This window comes from Musa acuminata, chromosome BXJ3-3 (assembly GCF_036884655.1).
Source record: "Musa acuminata AAA Group cultivar baxijiao chromosome BXJ3-3, Cavendish_Baxijiao_AAA, whole genome shotgun sequence".
Lineage (NCBI taxonomy): Eukaryota > Viridiplantae > Streptophyta > Magnoliopsida > Zingiberales > Musaceae > Musa > Musa acuminata.
The window spans coordinates 27,505,734-27,524,658 of NC_088351.1; the positions used below are offsets into that span (position 1 = coordinate 27,505,734).

Below are 18,925 nucleotides of genomic sequence, written 5' to 3' on the forward strand. Positions count from 1 at the left end.
AACTTTGTTCAGCACCTCTATAGCTTTCTCTTTCTAGCTCTCTCTTTCTAGCTTAGGTTTAATGACATCCACTTGTTTCAGGATCTTTTGTAGACATCCTATAAAACCGGAACTATAAAGCACAAATCAAGAAATGATTCATGCCTAATTTGACTTATTATCCGACCTATCTCTCTCTTATATCACAAATTTTGAGATGAAGTCTCATCCCCCTTAAAGGACATTAACATAACCTCAGGGCTCTATCAGATAGGTTTTTTATTAGGTTAATGTTGTAATAAGCTTAATGAAGAGAAAAAAATTCATGTAATGGATCCAAAATGATCAGAATCATTGTAGAACCATAAATTCCTCACAATATCATCTTAACATTTCAAACAGATAGCGTTGATGATTCCATGAAAATTTCATTTCAAATTAGACTGTGAATGATGAAAAATCTGATAAAAAGATTTTAGTTAAAATATCATGTTACAATATTGAAATCGACCGATAAATGATGTATGCTAATCTTCACAAGTTTAACTCTGAGTTCATTCAATTAGAAATCTCAACAAAAAAAACTAATAAACTGAGCTTCCAATCAATCTATCCACTTTTGTTGACCACAAACTTGAAAAGAACATGAAGAAGCTTCTATTCTTCTAAAGGAAACCACATTCTAGAATTATTTTTCTGATTTCTTCCACAACCTAAGTCTGCAAACACACAAAGAGAGAGGCTGTTGCACAGGAATCCTCAAAGAGTGGTGAAGAAGGCCATTCCTTCCCATTCCCACACATCAATTTGACTATTTGAATGCCACTGCCCACTAGTCATCTGTCTTTCCAAAGGGATAGCACGCTGCACTATTTTGGTCTAAAGATCTTGCAAGGCAGTTCTTAGGTTTCCTTCATTGCATGACCCACTTTAGGCGACAAAGAATTGTTGGAGGAAGACAGCAGCACTTTTCCAACATCTTCTTTAGCAAAAGAAGATGTCACTATCTGTGGTGGGCACTGACTTGGAGAACTGAAGCTCGCGATGCTTTTGTCCTCCATCCAATATGAGAGGTACTGCTTTAATATCTCTATCAGGAGCAATGATCCTATTCAAGAAGAAGACTCATATCAAGAGAACAATCTTGTCAAGTTTCTGTTGTACGGTGAGGTTTGTTTGAACTCATCTACTTGCTGGTTTCTTGTGTGGAGAATGATGACCTCTCTTGTTACCCCTCCTTATGCACTATTTTGTTTCCTAATAGAATAAATCAATAAATACTTAGAAAAAGAACAATATAAAGAAAACAAAATAAAACATCAAATCAGCACCTTTTACTTACATCCACTAAAATCTCAAAACTTTTTGCATACCCTCTTACATAAATCCTGAATCTACTAAAAGAATCTCAAGAATGCTCAATATATATATGTTTCTTCCACACCTTAAAAAGCATAGGATTTATAGACTATTCATAGAGTAACCAACCTTATTTTTTAGGGTTCTTTTCTTAATCAAGCAGGAGCGTCTTCAAATCTGAATTCCTTATCCTCCAAATAATTTATCCTTTAAGCAATCTATTATAAGTTAAAAAAATTCAAAAACTACTTAACAATCCTAATGCTATATGCATTGATATGTCCCTCTTCCCTGTACCATGGAATGAAGAAAAGTGGTGATTTGAGTTCTTGCCAAGATCCCTTTATATCTTTTTTCCAAAGCTAGTCCTTCTCATAAGAATGAGGAATGGGCTGATATAGTCCTCCTTTGGCAGCAGTTCATGTGGTATTGATGCATATGGCTTTTCTTCCCACATTCTTTTCTTTTCTTCTGGTTTGTAAGAAACAAAAGCTGCCAACCAGATGAAAGAAATTAGAGGCTCACAATTCCTTTTCCATTTCATCCATATTTCACTTTAAATAGCGCACAGACTGTCGCTTGTGGAGACACTGACATTAATCTTAATTCTTTCTAAGGTGACATCAATACATTAGGAGTTTGGCCTTCCAATAATTTAGCTACTCATTTGCATGACACTAGTTTTACAATGCAATGAGATAATTGTCATTCAGCATTAACTTTAAATATTTCTTTCTTATGCAGATAAAACATTTTTTCAAAGAAGGTTGGGACAAAAAAAAAAGGGCCATTGGAACTAGAATATATGAGGTTGGAATCTTTCATAAAAGAATGATAGACATGTATGTGAGTCCTCACTTGTCCCTGTTATTCTTGTATTTGTCACCATATCCTTGTCTCCAATTTCAGGATAATATGTCCAGTCATTTTGTTTTCCCCATCTTGACTCCTATGAAATTACAAAGTGTAGTTTTAGCTTGAACTAAAACACACACACACACACACATATATGTATATATATATATATATACATGCGTACATATACATATATATACATATATGTATGTATATATATACATATATATATATATATATACATATATATATATATATATACATATAAATACATACATATATGTATGTATATATACATATATACATATATATGGTAGTAACTTCAAGAGAAAAAGAGCTGAAGAGACTGAGATGATGTAGACAAAATACAATCATGTTTAAACTTTTATGGCAAAGTTTGTGAAGAGCAAGACATGAATGGGACCATGAAACACTGACCTCAAATCATGACGGCATGGAAATCTCAATCTATCATACCAAATCCAAGGACTTTATCCTGGTTGACACAAAGCTGAAGGTGTACTGGCTGTAAGGCATCCATGTGCAATCAAAAGGATGGTAGATACAACTTGTGAGACAAAGGAGGGGCTTGTTGGGTTCTCTTTGATTGGCAGAAGGGAACAAGTTGACAGAAAGGAGGAGCCCTGCATCATGCACAAAATCTAGCAAGGGCCCTTTCTGGATTCATGCAACATGTGATATGCTACCTGAGAAACTTAGGCATCAAATATTAACTATTGATCCTTGACGATGTGAAACCATTCTTCAATCTCTCTCAATCTTAGTTAACAGGAATTTGTATCACTCCTCTCCGAGAAACCTATTGCCAAGGGAAAACAAATCGCAACTCTAGATGCGTAAACAAGGTTAATTATTAAAAAAAACTCTTAAATGACAAATTTATGTTGAATATGTAACTTCTCTACTGTCATAATGCTCTAAGATCTATGTCATCCATAAACCACAATCTGATCAGCAATGCCTTAAGAAGTAAAAGTAGATGAGTCTGTATCAAATTAGTCAGAATTAACATACGTAGAGGACTGCATACCAATACAATTCAAATATTAGCTAATTCTTATTTCTCTTAATCTTCATTTTCATAGCACGATAATAGGAATTTGCATTAGTCTTCCTCACTGAGAAATATATAGCCATGAGAAACAAATGTCAATTCCAGATGCCTGAACAAGGTTATTCATCTCTACTATCATAATGCTCTCACTGATGGGAATTATCTTTTTCTTTTGATCTTTTCACTTTAATTCACATATGATGTTCAAATGTTCCAACTCTAGACCAAGAGTTCCTCTTTGGAAATAAAGCCAAAAGCTATTGAGCACTTCTTCCAAAAATCCCTTGGAACTTCTTTTTGTTCTTGAGGAATCATTGCAGGTTATCAATCACATGCCATGCAGGGGAGATATGTAACAAAATAGTGATCTTCTATGACTACTAAGTAAATACTTGGTTTCATTGTCCTCACACATGATCATTAAATGATACAAGTGTCCTCCATGATCGTAGCATGCACCATCTAGTCAAGAAATAATTGGTGGATTTAACGCCTGGGTCATTGTTTTCATGCAAGAACTGTTCATGCAATGATTTAAGTCACACTTAGTGGTTTCAAAATCTAGGACGATGATTCCAGTCATTGAGCAATCAGAAAACCAGTCAAGTGATTCCAGTTCAATGGCTACCCGCTGTTCCTTTGCGACCTGAGGATTCAATACTCAGACACACTTTCTACTCACTGAGAATTCATGCACTCCTTAAGAGGAAAGGTTTCCAAGCAGAAACATGAAGTCTAAAATATATAGTGGGTTTCAGAAGTAAAACCTGAAATCATCACATAAATCTTGCAGCATATTAAGTCAGCTTGTAGTCTGACTCTGTAAAACAGCAAAAAGAACATGAGACATAAGTAGAATTTTTATTTTCTTATCACAGTGCAAAAGAAATGGCAGCAGTAATGTGAGAACCTTAGGTTAGTCTCAGCTTACCTTGGTTTGGAAGACCTTTTGCTTGCAGTGCCGTACTCATTTGGATGCTCTGAGAGATCACTAGCAAAGTTAAGGTTTGCTCTCTTCTTCAGCTTCATCAAACACCATCTAAAAGAAATATACAGTTACATAGCTAAAGGATGTCAAGATGTATCATCTAGCTAACCTACCAAAAACCCTTGTGTATGTCTTATAGTAGGACAACTTGCATAGAATTGGAATTCTATATCAGCTATCTTGTGAACATTTGATCACATGAAAATAATTAATATGAGCATGATGTTGCCAGGCTCTTAATATGCAACTTAAGTTCCTTGCAGGCACCACACTTCCTTCTCACTAATTATTTTCAGCATGGTCAACAAAGAATGATCCCTTGAGCATTTGGAAGATCTTCAAGACCTGATTCCACATCCCTCAATAATTTGTCAGTGTAGAGGACACTAGACCAAAAATCATGGGGCAAAAAAGATCACATATGGATGCCAATGCTTGTTTTCTTACCTTTTTCTTTATGTTGTACCAACAAAAACAACACCACATTTAATCACATCTAGTGCTTGTTGAAAAGCAAGCTATGCAATGATGCATTATAAGAGTTGCTTCAGGTGTACCAAAGATCATCATCATTTCTTCAAATCTTGGAAGTTCTCTTGTGGCACATCATTGTAGATCTCCATGTGTCAAAAAATTCAAGTTCTTAGCCATGAAGAACGGAGTCAGCACATTTTTTAAAACAGCAGCTCCAAGCCATTCACCATGTTGAGCATCAGGCCAACCCAGGACTTCATGTTAGAGACAACCTTGGGAACTGACAAGCCACTTATAAGCAAGTAAGGTCATCTTTACACTTGTAACTACAACTAAAACCCATGAAGCACATACAAGAATGAAAAGGATGCACATTTAGATTTAGGTCCCTATTTTTCAGTAGATGGAGAAGAGGATGCCATATCCCAGTGCCTACACCCACCATCTCTTTCCTCACAAACATTTGGAAGTTGCAAGATCAGCACATCGTAATTAAAAACTGCCACAAAGTGCTCAAACAAAATTGTGGCAGATACAATAATGTGCACTTGAAAAGCCTAACCTAATCCATCAGATTAGCAATGAGATGAAGTAAAGGCAACTGGTCAGAAAATGGGGGCACATAGGAGAAGCAATAGATGTATCGGCATTAGGCACCGTTGAGCCAAACCCTGGAGGACTCAGCCCACCAACACCACCATCAGTGCTGCCAAAGTTTGGTGTAGAAGGCGGTATAGAGGTTGTTGCTGGTGTATTGGAGGGAGTATTAGTTCTTGGTGTACTTGTTGAGCCTCCTGCAGTGCTGCAATTAAGATATCCAATGTTGTAAGATATGTATAGAAGGAATCACTATTTTTTTTTTAGTCTTTTGAAGTAGATGTTGCTTCGGTAGAAGAAGGTTATTATGTAGTTGATGGATTTGTGAACAATAAAGTAGAAGTATTTCTTTGATTGATATTATGTATTCATGTAAGGATTAAACATGCTCAAGTTTTTGTTCATTTGACTTTCTCCTTCCCCCTCAGACTAAAATTAATTTTAGAAATGCACCCGAAAAGGAGTTTGTGATAGTCTCAACCTTTTCCATGTAGTTTCTCAACCCCAAAACTAGATTATTGTCTGAAGTCCAATTTTAAACCTATCCAGGCTGCTGACAAAACCACTCCCATCTAGGATAAGAGTTAGTTACCAAGTTTGAAGTATGAAATAGATGCACCTCTCACATTCCAACCAACTTTACAACTCTAGCACCTTCATTTGTTCATATTTTCCCAGATAAATCTTGTACCAATAGAGAAAAGGAAGTAAAACACCAAGAGTAATTTTGCATATAAAAAGAGTAGCCCGTATATTAAAAACAAAAATAGCTAACACAGACATATAACAGATTCAGGAACGGTCATAGACTGAGCATCAGCAGGTTGAACAAATGTTTCAATTTCAGAGTTCAATTGTAAGTGACAACCCACTTCCTATAAATTTTTAAGTTTCAAGGTGGTAACTGACAACCTAACTAAAACTATATCATGGTAAAAGAGCATGTTATGAATTTGAATCATGACTTTTTTTTGTTAGTTATACTGATGACTAATTCACCATAGATGGGTATTTGCACAAAGCTCATTGATATTGGGCTTGCGTTATTATTTGCATTTGGGTCTGTTGTTTATTGTTAGTTATACCAATGACTAATTCACCCTATTGCTTGTTTCATCATTGTTTGTTAAGGTGTGATAGGCAAATCATAACCACCATCTGCACTGTGGTAACAAGAAGATACAAAGATTGCAGATGGTGGAAAGAGATGAGGAAGCCTGTGGCTTATAAATTATAGCCCCTCTTTCCTTCTTTTTCCAAAGACAAATCATTCAGGACCACGAGACAAATCATTGGGTGCCTCACCACAGGGCACAATACAAATTCTTAGCCTACAGGATCAGCATTGATTTGAGGAAGTGTGACCGTAAACAGCAATATCATGGACAGGGCCTTAGTTGTGGCATAAAATATAAATAAGAGACCGAAAGATCCCACAATTGATTAAAAAAAATTAAAAACAAGAATTTACACTTTCCCATACTTTTAAAGCACAAGATCACCATCCAAGACATTTTGATGTTGCTAGTTGCAATATTGTTAATCAGTTCCTACGCCTGTACATAGCAGCCTGCCATTCTAGTGTTTGAATTTGATTAAATGAATTTGTTTAGACAATGATATTATGTTTTTAATATCAAATACAAAAAAATTCAACATATCCCCCTTCTTTTTCCCCAATGTCCCTCTTAGTTTCTCTAGATCCTAATGTGTTGAATCTCATTTGTCAGTGATGTGGCATCAAGTAATTGAAGGTGACATTCACTATCTTACCAGAGGCTTCATAAACCTCACTACTATTTCTACACCACCAAGCATTTCTCTTAACTGAAAAGACCATTCAAAAGATCTCAAGCAACATGAGAAAAGGATTTCAATCTTGATTGGTTACCAGTTTCATTAATCTACCGGATACCAATATACCGGCAGTATTCCAACCTATATTAACAGATATCACCCATAAAAATAATAAAAAAATAAAACTGATTCTCGTTTGTCAGACAGGTAAATATTAGTTAATGCACACCATATTGATTGGTATTTGAATCCATGCCATGAAATATCGTTGAGCCACCAGTTCATGCTTGAAAGTGGGTAACGAACACAGCCTTATGAACAATTACTTCTTTTTGTCCTATCAACCCAAAAACCCTACATAAGTACTTCACTCCACGATGTAGTGGTATTAAATAGGCTTGGAAGAGTAAATATGGTCAGTTACACCTCGGTATGTGATTCCAAGCATCTATAACAAGGTAAAAAGTAGTACACTGTGCAACTTTAATTAAATATTGAAGCATGAGACCAATTTAATAATGAACTTGCTACAGGTATCAGGGGTGTTTTCTGACAGGATCCACCTAGGACCTGATTCTGAATGTGATAAACTTAGAGAATCCAAAATGAGCATTTACCCAAAATCTCTGGTCAAATTTAGGTCCAGTCTCAAAAGATAAGATATTGTCAGATATAAATGCAGGAATCTCACTTGACCTGATAAGCTTATTGGATCTTAAATGGGCTTACTGTATGTATCAGCTTATCAGGATATGGATCTCTGTGATGATAGTAAAGATAGTCAATGCATAGTCATCATGGGAGCAAGGTTGAATGATCATGCAAGTAAGCTTGAGGTGGCCAAACAAACACATGGTGGAGGGGCAACCAACACCTATAAAGCCTCAAGCTGACCAATCATCATCATCAACTAGAGTCCCAAGAATCCCGAAAACAAGCTCGTGACCTAGAACACAGATAAAACTGACCAATTGGTCATGATGTATAGGATTAATCGACTATAACATGAAGAGAGCACAAGTTAGCAAAACATGAAACCAAAACTAACCTCCATATCTCGGGATTATGCATATAAATAAAATTTTCATTCTTTGCAAGAAAAGTTGAGTTGCTTCAGATTTAAAAGGCAAGCGTGTCACATACCTTGCAGAAGAAGGGTATGTGCACGATCCGTAACCTGAAACCAAGCAAGACAACAAAACAAGTCAGCACCGACACTTCCTTATGTGTATCCATCTCCTCTCCAAATCATTTTTATCAAATGACAAACAACCAAAAAACCCAATAAATTTAAAAAACAAAGAAGGAAAAAAAAATGCACCTACTAGTTTCCAAGAAATATAATCATATATAACATTCCCTTCCATAATATAAATCAACACTCCGAAGATTGAAACTATAGGGTCGCTTTTTAGGGTACAGAAAGCCTTTAACTTGCAATTTTTATTTCACATGAAGCATTAACGAGATTATATGCAGTTAATGCAAACAAGATTTTGATTTATATTTCTTTTCGAAGAGATAAAATACGAAATTATGATTGGAAAACAAGATGACGGGGAAAGAACAAACTATCTATTGTGTGCGCACGGTCGAACCCTTTCCAGCTGTAGCACGCAGATCGAGGCGTACTACTCGCCGAGATTCGTGCAACTTATAGCCAATGACGCAGATTAAATGCCAGGCACGTACTCGATCCGTCATAGCTAAGAAAGAGAAAAGGAGGGCTAGAGGGAGAGAGCACTGACTAGGGTCGGTGATGGTGACGGTGGCGGTGCCGGCGAAGTCGCAGGCGCCGGGGGCGGCCTTGGAGCGCTGGTAGTAGCTATTGAAGGCGTAGGAGGCGTGGGCGGCGAGCGAGTTGGGGAGGTAGCAGAGGCCGCTGGACTGCACCGGCGTGCAGTCCGCCGCCCCGGACCCGCACGCGTAGTCCAGAGCCGTCTGCAGCGCCGTTGTTCCCGCCGCACTCCTCGCTATGCACCACGTCACTTCCCCTACCCCCCTCGTCATCATCCCAACCACCACTACGACCGCCATAGCCGCCTCCATCGTCGCCATCCTTATTCCCGCCGCCGGTCCCCCCATCGACATCCCACCCCCAAAAAGAAATAAACACTGTTAGTATAGAACTCGCTGAGTAATGTGGGAATATAAGCACGAGAGAGAGTGAGAGGGGGCGGTTTCACTTTTCCTTCTTTTCTCCACGCTTTTCTTCTGTTCTCGTTGTTGGCTCTGCTGCCTTTTTTTTTTTTTTTAGAGAGAGAGACACACACATACATTATAACCGTTGGATATGAGGTACGAGAAACTGCGGTTGCTTCGAGATGCACGAGATCTGTGATCGGACGGTGGCCAGGGCATGTGTGCAACTTTTTGGGTGCCATATATGAACAGGTCCTCCTCTGCTCGACTATTTGCCTGTGTCTTGATTGGCTTTACGTGTGGGACCGGGCGAGTTTATAAACAAGTCGTAACGGCCAGTATCGAACCAATCATGATCTGGTTTAATCTGCAAGCTTTGATATTAGCGATATTTATTATATATAATTCAAGTTAGAATTCACAGCTAATGAATATGTGAATGATTTGGATATGCATGTATATGACATATTAAGCATTTTCAAACTTACAAGTGACATATAATTTCAGCTTATTCATCACACAGCATATTATTTTTCTCTAGGAAGCTGCTACCGTATGTTGTTGCAAGGTCACACATGTTTTAGTGTTTAGTTTCAGATCCAACAGAACTCTTACTGCTCTTTTCAACACAAATACGAGCATCTGGGAATGGAAATTGTAGCAAGAGATATTACAAAAGGACTAACTGAGAGCAAGTCGAGAACTTAATCTATGCTCTACATGTACCTAAAAACAACATTTAGATGCCAAAGGAAAAAACAAAGTTAATCCACCTAGAGATATGCCTCTAACGGAAGAAAACTAGAGAAAAGGAAAAAAAATATATATCTAGCATTCAACCGCAAGATATAAAAATAAGAAGATATTGGAGAGAAATAGAGCCACTGGAGCTATTAGAATTAAAAGAATTATTCTGTATAAGGAAAAAAATTGGAGAAGAATGCTATATCAAGAGGAAGCATATTATCATGTAATTTTAAAAAGCATTTCATAATAACATTAAGAAGCATATTTAATAGGCAATTCTTGTTTGCCACCAAATGGATGAATCTTTAGAAGAAAAAAATGCATCGAAAGGACTGTACATCTCCAGCTACAGAAACTGGATGTTACAGATAATTTCCTTACCTTGGGCAGCTCAAGGGAAAAATAAACCTGTGAATACTTGAACAGGAAAATTACTATGAATCCGCCTCATCATTTTCATCAACAGAAGTAGCTCGTCTAGAGTCTGACGTTGGTGCTCGTATTGACACTCCTGAGCTACCATTGGCAGTCTCTTCTGTTGGCAATGTCAAAGTAGGAGGATCTAATGATGATCCCAGTAGATGCTGAACCGTTGGGACATCAGCCGTGGAGGACTCTGACAGGCCATATGTGACGGGGCCCATGGGATGATCAAACTTGCAGTTTGGGCCAAATTTGCAGATACCATATCGAGAATAAAAAACACACAAGGGCTCTCCCTGTTAAAGTTGCAAAGGTCGTTTAACATGTTAGCAGGTTCGTAAAAAAAAGAGGAATAAGATGATGTGCAAGGTTTAGCATTCATATTGAAGACCCCAAGTCTTCATATATTCTTCATATATAAAAGTAGCACTAAAATCCAAGAACTGCATTAGTGACCAAGGTAACCAGGGACTAAAAGGAAAATATTTGTGTAATATTTATTGTGCAAATCATATCTGAGTAAAGTGCAAAACTGATCCTAAACATGAATGAACTGTTGATAAAAAAAAAGAGAGAAAAAACAGATTGGGTGAATAACTTACTGGACGTAATGGAAGACCCAATGGATTTAACACACAATTAGGAGTAGGAATTAGTCTCTCCCTAGGATGATGGAACCTGCAAACAGCACCAAACTTACAATCTCCAGTCTTCATGTAGAACTGACATTCAGGTTGGCCAGGTCTCTCAGGAAATATGTTCTCTCTGGGAACTGCATACAGTCCCATAGAAACAGAACCTGGTCGATAAGAAGAAAATTTCCCTTGAGCTCCAATATTTGTCTCACCTTGTTGTGAGGGACTATAAAACTGAGCAACCCCTGCTGTTTGCTGACTTCCTGGAGATGAACCCAGCTGCCCCTGCATGATACAATGATGATCATGGTAAAGTGCTGACAGCCTAATATACCACTCTCATACAGGATGTGACAAAAAAGAATATCTAATATATATGAGTATGATTGGCAAGGAGGTTTGATATTCTGCAATAACACACATAACAACAGTGACATCCCAAAGTAATCAGAACTATAATTGGTGAAATATATTAGAGAAACTGTTTTCTATCATCATGAATTCCTTGTACCTCGTATTAGAGTAGTAGAATATATTTTTACAACTTGATTGCTCGACTCTAGGAAAACAGAGTATAGAGAACCAAAGATATATAGTGTCAAATGCAGTAGATGTATCAAAAGTAAGGTTTGCCGTACCCGACTGTACCGCCCAGTACAGGCGGTACGTACCGGTCCGACAGGCCAGCGATACGCGGACCGCCCCGTACCGTACCGAGTACTGTAGCAGTGTACAGTAACACTGTAGCAGTGTACAGTACTCGGTACACGTTAGTGTACCGCTCGGTACACCTGGGTGTACCGAGCGGTATACCGTACCGTACCGGTACCGAGCCCGGGTCGAAACGCCGGTACGGTACGATACGGCGAACCTTGATCAAAAGAGTGATAACTTCAGTTTGAAGAGGTTGAAATTCTCACATTCAGACCCACAAAAGATAACTTGAATTATAAAAAACAGATGACAAGTATATCCAAAAGACAAACAAATAATAACAACATCAAAATGAAAAAAAATGATTGTGAACCTATAATATGCCAATCAAGTTACTCTCATCCATAACCTTCTATATAAATTCACATTTATGTAATTTCTATGGTTTTACTAATCCAGTAATGCATCAAGCTACAGGTGGCACATGCCGGTCTAAGTTGATACCAGTGATCAGACTTTTCAGATGGAGTTACCTACAAACTAGAGGTTTTTGTTGGAACAGTAAATTTCAGTGGTCTCTGTCAAACAACACTTCTTCAATATGCATGGATCAAATTATGGATCAAACTGACATATTGGTTTATCAACCATATCTCTTTGAGGCTCAAGCCCTAAACGAACGGATTGGAAGAGCACTCAAGCCTAGGAGCGGCACTCACAAGAGGAGCATCTCCCTCTTATCATGTTGACAAATCCTCTAGCAGCTGGAAGTCCTGGATTAGGAAAGTGGCTTTCTTTTTGTTTTGTGTGTGTGATGGCAAGTAAACAAATAAGTATTTGGACTTCCTTTTGGTTTTTTTCTCCATGCTGATGGCATGGCTATCACACGACCACATGGCAGCTTGAATTAGAACTAGTACATCATCCAAATCTGACCTGAGATGCCACTACTAGTTGCTAATATATTGGCGGACAGCTCTTCTTGGTCAAACATTTCTTATTCAATGCTTTAAAAATAAGACTCCAGTAAATGGAAACCCACAAATTGATACTAGTTAGCACAAGAATGACATGACAAATTGATGCCTAAAAATCTTCTGTGAACTGCATATAGTTCATACAAATAAAGAGTTGACACTGTTCAATTAAGTTTTTCTGTGTTGTTCATTCAAATACATTATCATTTCTAATTTACTTTATAGCCATGATAAATTTGGATATTGAACATCAAAATCATAATAAAATGCATGCACAATAGTGCTTAAAAGTTAGAAGTACATTCTAGATAATCAGAATAAAATCTCACGATTCTTATTCTTAAGCATTGACAAAGTCAATAGAAATAAGAAAGAAATCTGAGACTACTTACAGAGTAAGAAGTCCAACCAGGAACTTGGACCACACCCTGAGGAAGAATTAACTGAGCATAACTTGAAGAAGCTTGCCAACGAGGGCTTGAAATATATGAAGATCTTGGTAAGGTCCAGTTTGTCATCCCAGCAGGATAAGACTGCTGACCGGGGGTTGTTGGCGAATGCGCAGATGGATAAATAGGAGAACCACGTAGAGCAAGTATTGTATTAGATGGCTGTGGATGGTGATATTTACATGTACTTCCGAACTTACACTCTCCAGTTCTTATATAATATGCACATTCCTGCTCATTCTACAATTCAAAATCATAAACTATCATGCAATGTCCAATTAACTAACAAAATTCAGAGAGCTGAACAGGGAAAAAGGAGCACAAAACTGGTATATTTAGTTATTTAATCAGCTCTACCACTTGGCAATGACAAATCCAACAATACCAGAAAAAGAAACAGAAAGACCAGAGCAAGCACAAACCGGACGTAGTGGATAGCCTAAAATATTTAACTGAGCTTGTTTTGCAATTCCAGCCTTCTCCTTGGGGTGGTGAAACTTGCATGTAGATCCAAACTTGCACGTTCCTGTCTTCAAGTAATACTGAAAAAGAGTAAAATGGGTGTTACAAAGACATAAGGCCATAGCTAATAATGGCACAACAAAAGCAAGTGAAGTTGACTTTTTATTTATACAGTAGAAAGAAACAAAGAGATAAAAACAAATAATGTTTTCTTTTGTGTTTTTTTTTTTTTGGAAGAAAAGATTGAACCATTAATCCATCAACTTCGTCCAGTAAGAAAATGAAAGAAGTTTACAATACAAGCCTAATAAATGCTCAAGCAAAAAAGTTGTATCACAGAAGACAACAAAACAAGAAGGATAAAAAAATAATTATATAACAAAGGCACTAGGTAATGTTACCAATAACAGTTCAGTATGAATCATCAAATTTTAGCATTATCAATTCACTAATGCCACATGCATTAGAGTACACAGAGAATAAAACAAAATAGAACTCTAAGTGTGATACAAAGTCTCACCTGACATTCAGGCTGGCCTACTCTTTCAGGATACCCTCCCCTGATTCTTGCAGCTGCAATAGCCTGAAATTTAACGAAACCTAATTCAAGCCGTCAAGTATACTGGAAGTCTATTAAATAGGGGCATCCAAGAAAATGTAAAAGTGGTTTTAAATTGATAAAAACATGGTAGAAGAGACAAGTTATTAATCGAAAATATGATTTAAGTACATGAATATTCACCAAATAATCCAATTAACCTAAACATCTTAATCACGAGTATCTTGACCACATTTCCTGTTCAAAAAGAAGAGGGATGGTGGAACAAGCATATTAATGGTAAATTATTTACCAAGTCAACAAAGGATGCAGAAGAGTCTACACAAAATACCAGCACACTATGATAACAAGTGCAGAATGACAGTAGGTACTATTTCATTATTAGTTATAGTGACATACATTCTTTCTTCTCTCTATACTCTATAGCTTGCTATTAGTCCTTTTCTTCATTTCCATGATGGCAGCATTTGATGGAAGTTTAGAGTCTTTTGACTAAAATGCTGCACTAAACATTGCTTGCCAATATCCAGAACAAATGATCCAAAATGCAAGATAAAAATTTTGGTTCTGCTATCCTGAGCTCTATCTCAAATAAGATAAAATATTAATATTTCAAAAGAAAATTTACATTCAACTCAAACAAATGCTTTCCCTCAAGAAAAATTTTCAGAGAATTGTTCAATTTAGTTCTTTGAAGATCTCAAGCAGGAACCAGATAAAAGACAGGAATTGGAGGAGAAGTATGTAAGAGAAAGCCTAACCAGAGAACTAGGATGGATAACAAATTTCAGATGTGGCTAAACTTAGTTCTGACAAATCTGGGTTGATATTAACATAACTGAAATAGGCTGAAATTGTTCAACTGTAGCAGGTTGACTTCATCTTACCATTTTGATCAAAACATAAACAGCCGGAGATTTCTTTGCTACCTACTGAAACATTTCAGATTCAGCCACAACACAATAGATGAATGACAAGTAAGAGTGTTAAACTTTGATTAGCATGTTCTCTGCTCCCTAAAGATAATACTTTATCATACAAACATCAATTACTATTAATAAGTATGAAGACAAACATGAATAAGAATTTAGACATTTGTACAAATCCATATGGCAGCAGGCAATGCTCTACATTTTCATAAAAAAATGGGTACATCAGACTTAGTTTTTGATGAATATTTTGAATGACAGTAACTGAATAATTACTTTATCTATATGCTCAGTAACCATAGTTTTACTCATTTCATAGCTTAACATCCTCAGATAATTTGATTTTTTTTTTCATATATCAAGTATTAACCCGTTATCTTTCCAGCAAAAATAATATAGTTATCCTGTCATGTATCTCTGTGTAGAGACTTGGAATCTTTATATGATCCATAAGCAGTTGTAGATTGTCAGAAGTTAGAACATAACAGAGAAAACAAAATTAAGAATTTCAAAGCATGCCATATCTTAAATTTTGTGATTCATTAGGTATGTCTCAGCATGTGCTTTTTCCCATAATTGATCTGTTCGTATGTAAACGCAAGGAAAATGGCTATAATTTTTTATTAAGACAATTCAGTTGGGAACTTGAATTGTCATGAATGGTAATGAAACCACATGTCCATGAATGACCATAAGACACTGGGATTCTAGCCCTTTTTAGGATGATGACATGCACAATCATAGAGCTTGTGATGAAAGCCTTCTTCTAGTAAGGCTGCAAGGATTAGAATATGGAAGTCCATGCACCTAGTACCTATATTTGAACTCTTATTTTAGCAAGGACATTATAGCTTAGAAAAGAATAATTATGTTAGAAACCATGTTTACTGTGTGTTTAGTCCTGCAAATGGGTCCATCCATGTCTTCGGACCCAAATTGGATGTGCATAGCAAGTCTTAAATGTCCTGATTATTTTATAGTATCATGAAATCAAACAGCTTCTGTTGAAACATTGCCATTTAACTGACTCCTTTTTCTTCTTATTTCGGTAAACCTCCATTGAGGCAAAAATCTGCTAACACATCCAAAGAGGGAAGTGTCTGATCTCCAAAGTGGAAAAATAAAAAATAAAAAGCAGGCAACAAAGTTCAGGAGCTAGGTGGATTAAAAAAAACTGATCCATTTTCTCAAAACTAACAAAAAAAAAAAAGCAAGAATGCACTTAAGTTGAAGTTGTCAATGAAATTTTCCCAAAGATGTATTTATTTACCAAATCAATCTCAAGCAATGAGAAGGACAGAGAACTATGATGTATAAATAATTCATTGCACCTATGTCTACTACAAAGGGCAGCCGATAGCAAAGGATGGTAGGTTCAAAATGGTAACTAAACCATGCATGCTAAACCAAACAGTATGCCTAAATTTAAACAACTAACTCCTAAGCAACAGAAAAAGTTCCTAGTCACACAACTTAAAACAGATTTTCTGATCAGAACAAAGAAAAACAGAAGCAAACTCACTTGTCTGACTCTGCAGTGCAAGCCTATCTAGAAAATTGATATTATGCTTGGCACAAAAAAAAAAGAGATTGAAAAGGAAGAATGGACAATATTCTGATATCAGATTGTAGAGTTCAACGGATGTAATGTCGCAGGCATTCTCATTACCAACATCCTATTCTGAGGATGATTAAATTTGCAGGTCATCCCGAATCTACAGAGGCCAGTCCTGATGTAATAAGCACAGTCTGGTTCTCCTGGCCGTTCAGGGTAAGGTCCAGATTCCACGGGGTCCCTTCCTCTCATATTCGTTTTCCACATTGCTTCTGCCACATTATAAAAAGTACACAGCTTTTAGATTGCTCTACTATGCTTCATAGCAGCTTACCCGATAATTAAAAATTGCTTACATTTACGAAGCTGCATAATGGAGAAGCGGTAAGAGAAAGAAGAACAGAGCAGAGATCGTTATAACTGCCGCAATAGGACATTTGCCTGTCGATAAAGCAAAACCTAAACTGAGAAAGAATGTTCCAGAGATGCCATAGATACACTCGGCACTTCCAACATTCACCACTAGAATGGATCCCACGCCATGGCCAAGCAAAACCTAAATGGTTTGGAGTTCCAAAAGCTAGTTGTGACATAAGTCATGGATTGAGTGATCGAATCACCAGAATAAAACAAGAGCAGAATAATAAATGACAAATGCCAAATAGATGTCAGAATGACCCTATCACATTAATGTAGACCCATAGTGCCCAAATACCAAAAACTATATAGTAGAAGGCAGATCAGAAGCAGCATAAATCATCAAATGGTAAGAGCAAGCTCCATCAAATAGAGCAACCTATCAATAATAAACTTTCCGAGCAATTGAAATCATAAGAGATATGATTCGAAACCTTAAAAATCGTCTCATTTCGGCAATTTTTCATGCAAGAACCGGAAATTCCAAAGGAAGTGCAAGAAACACAGAGGATCAAGCCGAGAGCTCCACATCCACGATCAAAATCCCAACTATGTCACCCTTCCATATGAACTACTCCGAAGTACGACAACTCGCAGCATTGCTACAGGTTCCAGGATCGAAGAAACCCTAATCCGACCTTCATTAAGCCCCGTCGCGACAACGTTGGCGCTTCAGTGACGGCCCTGGCAGAGCCGCGTAGCTGCGTCCCGGCACTCACGTACTACATCCCTTCCCCGCCATCACCGAGCGCTCCCCGACGGAGCTCCCATTCCCGCCGACGACCCACCTCAGACTCCAGCACCTGCGATCACACAAGAGGCTAAGGACGGGACGGAGGAGCGGAGAACAAAGGCGACGGGAAGGGGTAGCGTTCGATAGGACGAAGAGGAGTAGAAGCGGAAGCGCTCTCCTCTCCACAAATGAAGAGAGGAAATAGCAACCAGCCATCCGATTCCTCCTCTCTCTTTTCACCCTACCGCGAGATCGATCGATCCAGCGTGCGAGCTGACGAACCCGCGAAGTAAACCGAACGATAACCGACGCCGCATCCCTCGCAGCTCCATCCATTGCATGCCCCATCCAACCGTCTAAACTTACCCACGTAAACCATCGGACGCATGTCGAGACCACTGCGAACGGAGCTACATGCGAGAAATATCGTGGTAATAATTAAACACGTCGATTAGTTGTATATAATCCGGCCGTAAAGTAAGCTTTGCACGCTAATTATAATACTCACGAGACTATTTCGTGAAACCACTTTAAAGTGACTCGCGGCGTACGAACGTTGGTCGCCTGCTGATCCCGTCCATCCGATGTAATCAAACCGACGGTTGGATGGGACCGAAGAGAAGAAGGGAGCCGTGCTTAAGCGTGGTCCGCGGGGGAGGGGAACACACGGGGGGGCAAATGGGTCGGTGGCGACCGTGGGCGAGATAACCGGTTAAAGAACACGGGAGGGGTGACCGGTGACCGGTCCGAAGCGCCATTCGTCGGTGACGCCCCTCCCCGTGCGGGAAAACGCACGTGTAATCTGGTGATGCTCGCCGTTCAATTTGATCTTGATCCATATGGACGATCCGAAAGACTGCGCATACAGGAGTAATCGTGCGGGAAGATGCACGGAAGAGACGGTCATTTAAAGATGTCCTGGGAAGGAGAGTGGGACCCGCGGAAAGCTGGGGGATTCGAAAGAACGGGTGAGGACGCGCCACGTGTGGGATTCGGATACGGTTTCGTCAGTGGACCTCTCGCTCGCTCGATCTCCGCTCTTTTTTTACTGGGGAGCCGTACGCGCACCTGGAGAAGTCGCCACCGGAGCGCACCGCCCCTCGTAAATGCGGGGGAAAC

General features: G+C 38.3%; 2 protein-coding genes across 13 annotated transcripts; both read right to left on the reverse strand.

Annotated features, from left to right (window-relative positions):
- Positions 1-492: 492 nt before the first annotated feature.
- On the reverse strand, positions 493-9,215 carry LOC135633636 (PLASMODESMATA CALLOSE-BINDING PROTEIN 3-like). 3 transcript variants are annotated; one of them, XM_065143361.1, is made up of 6 exons: positions 8,873-9,215; positions 8,268-8,301; positions 4,200-5,532; positions 4,036-4,088; positions 1,170-1,236; positions 493-1,087 (listed from the first exon to the last, which is right to left on the reverse strand). In XM_065143361.1, exons 1-3 carry the CDS (start codon positions 9,213-9,215, stop codon positions 5,301-5,303), a joined length of 609 nt encoding a protein of 202 aa, XP_064999433.1. In that variant the 3' UTR covers positions 493-1,087; positions 1,170-1,236; positions 4,036-4,088; positions 4,200-5,300. The 3 variants fall into 3 exon arrangements, with proteins under 3 accessions (XP_064999433.1, XP_064999432.1, XP_064999434.1); XM_065143360.1 differs by having other exon boundaries at positions 493-1,236; XM_065143362.1 differs by having other exon boundaries at positions 493-1,236; positions 8,173-8,301.
- Positions 9,216-9,494: 279 nt separating this feature from the next.
- Positions 9,495-18,061, reverse strand: LOC135583860 (zinc finger CCCH domain-containing protein ZFN-like). Of its 10 annotated transcripts, XR_010495079.1 has the most exons (9): positions 17,712-18,059; positions 17,013-17,212; positions 16,771-16,928; positions 14,134-14,196; positions 13,574-13,693; positions 13,095-13,391; positions 11,039-11,356; positions 10,395-10,732; positions 9,495-9,633 (listed from the first exon to the last, which is right to left on the reverse strand). XR_010495079.1 is itself a non-coding variant. In XM_065143359.1 (8 exons), the coding sequence occupies exons 3-8, from the start codon at positions 16,921-16,923 to the stop codon at positions 10,448-10,450; spliced, it is 1,080 nt and encodes a 359-aa protein (XP_064999431.1). In that variant the 5' UTR covers positions 16,924-16,928; positions 17,013-17,212; positions 17,712-18,061; the 3' UTR covers positions 10,215-10,447. The 10 variants fall into 10 exon arrangements, 9 of the variants coding, with proteins under 9 accessions (XP_064999431.1, XP_064999430.1, XP_064999424.1 ...); XM_065143359.1 differs by lacking the exon at positions 9,495-9,633 and having other exon boundaries at positions 10,215-10,732; positions 13,095-13,235; positions 17,712-18,061; XM_065143358.1 differs by lacking the exon at positions 9,495-9,633 and having other exon boundaries at positions 10,215-10,732; positions 13,095-13,238; positions 17,712-18,061.
- Positions 18,062-18,925: the final 864 nt, after the last annotated feature.

Bases quoted from the DNA above. Each gene is read 5' to 3' on its own strand.
- LOC135583860 (XM_065143355.1), bottom strand. From the start codon at position 16,923: ATGTGGAAAACGAATATGAGAGGAAGGGACCCCGTGGAATCTGGACCT. The intron at 14,197-16,770 runs GTAATGAGAATG...GTTAAATTTCAG, and splicing joins ATCCTCAGAATAGGATGTTG to GCTATTGCAGCTGCAAGAAT. The intron at 11,357-13,094 runs GTAAGTAGTCTC...TGTATCATGCAG, and splicing joins CTGGTTGGACTTCTTACTCT to GGGCAGCTGGGTTCATCTCC.
- LOC135633636 (XM_065143361.1), bottom strand. From the start codon at position 9,215: ATGTCGATGGGGGGACCGGCGGCGGGAATAAGGATGGCGACGATGGAG. The intron at 8,302-8,872 runs GTCAGTGCTCTC...GCTTGGTTTCAG, and splicing joins CGTCACCATCACCGACCCTA to GTTACGGATCGTGCACATAC. The intron at 5,533-8,267 runs GTATGTGACACG...TCTTAATTGCAG, and splicing joins ACATACCCTTCTTCTGCAAG to CACTGCAGGAGGCTCAACAA.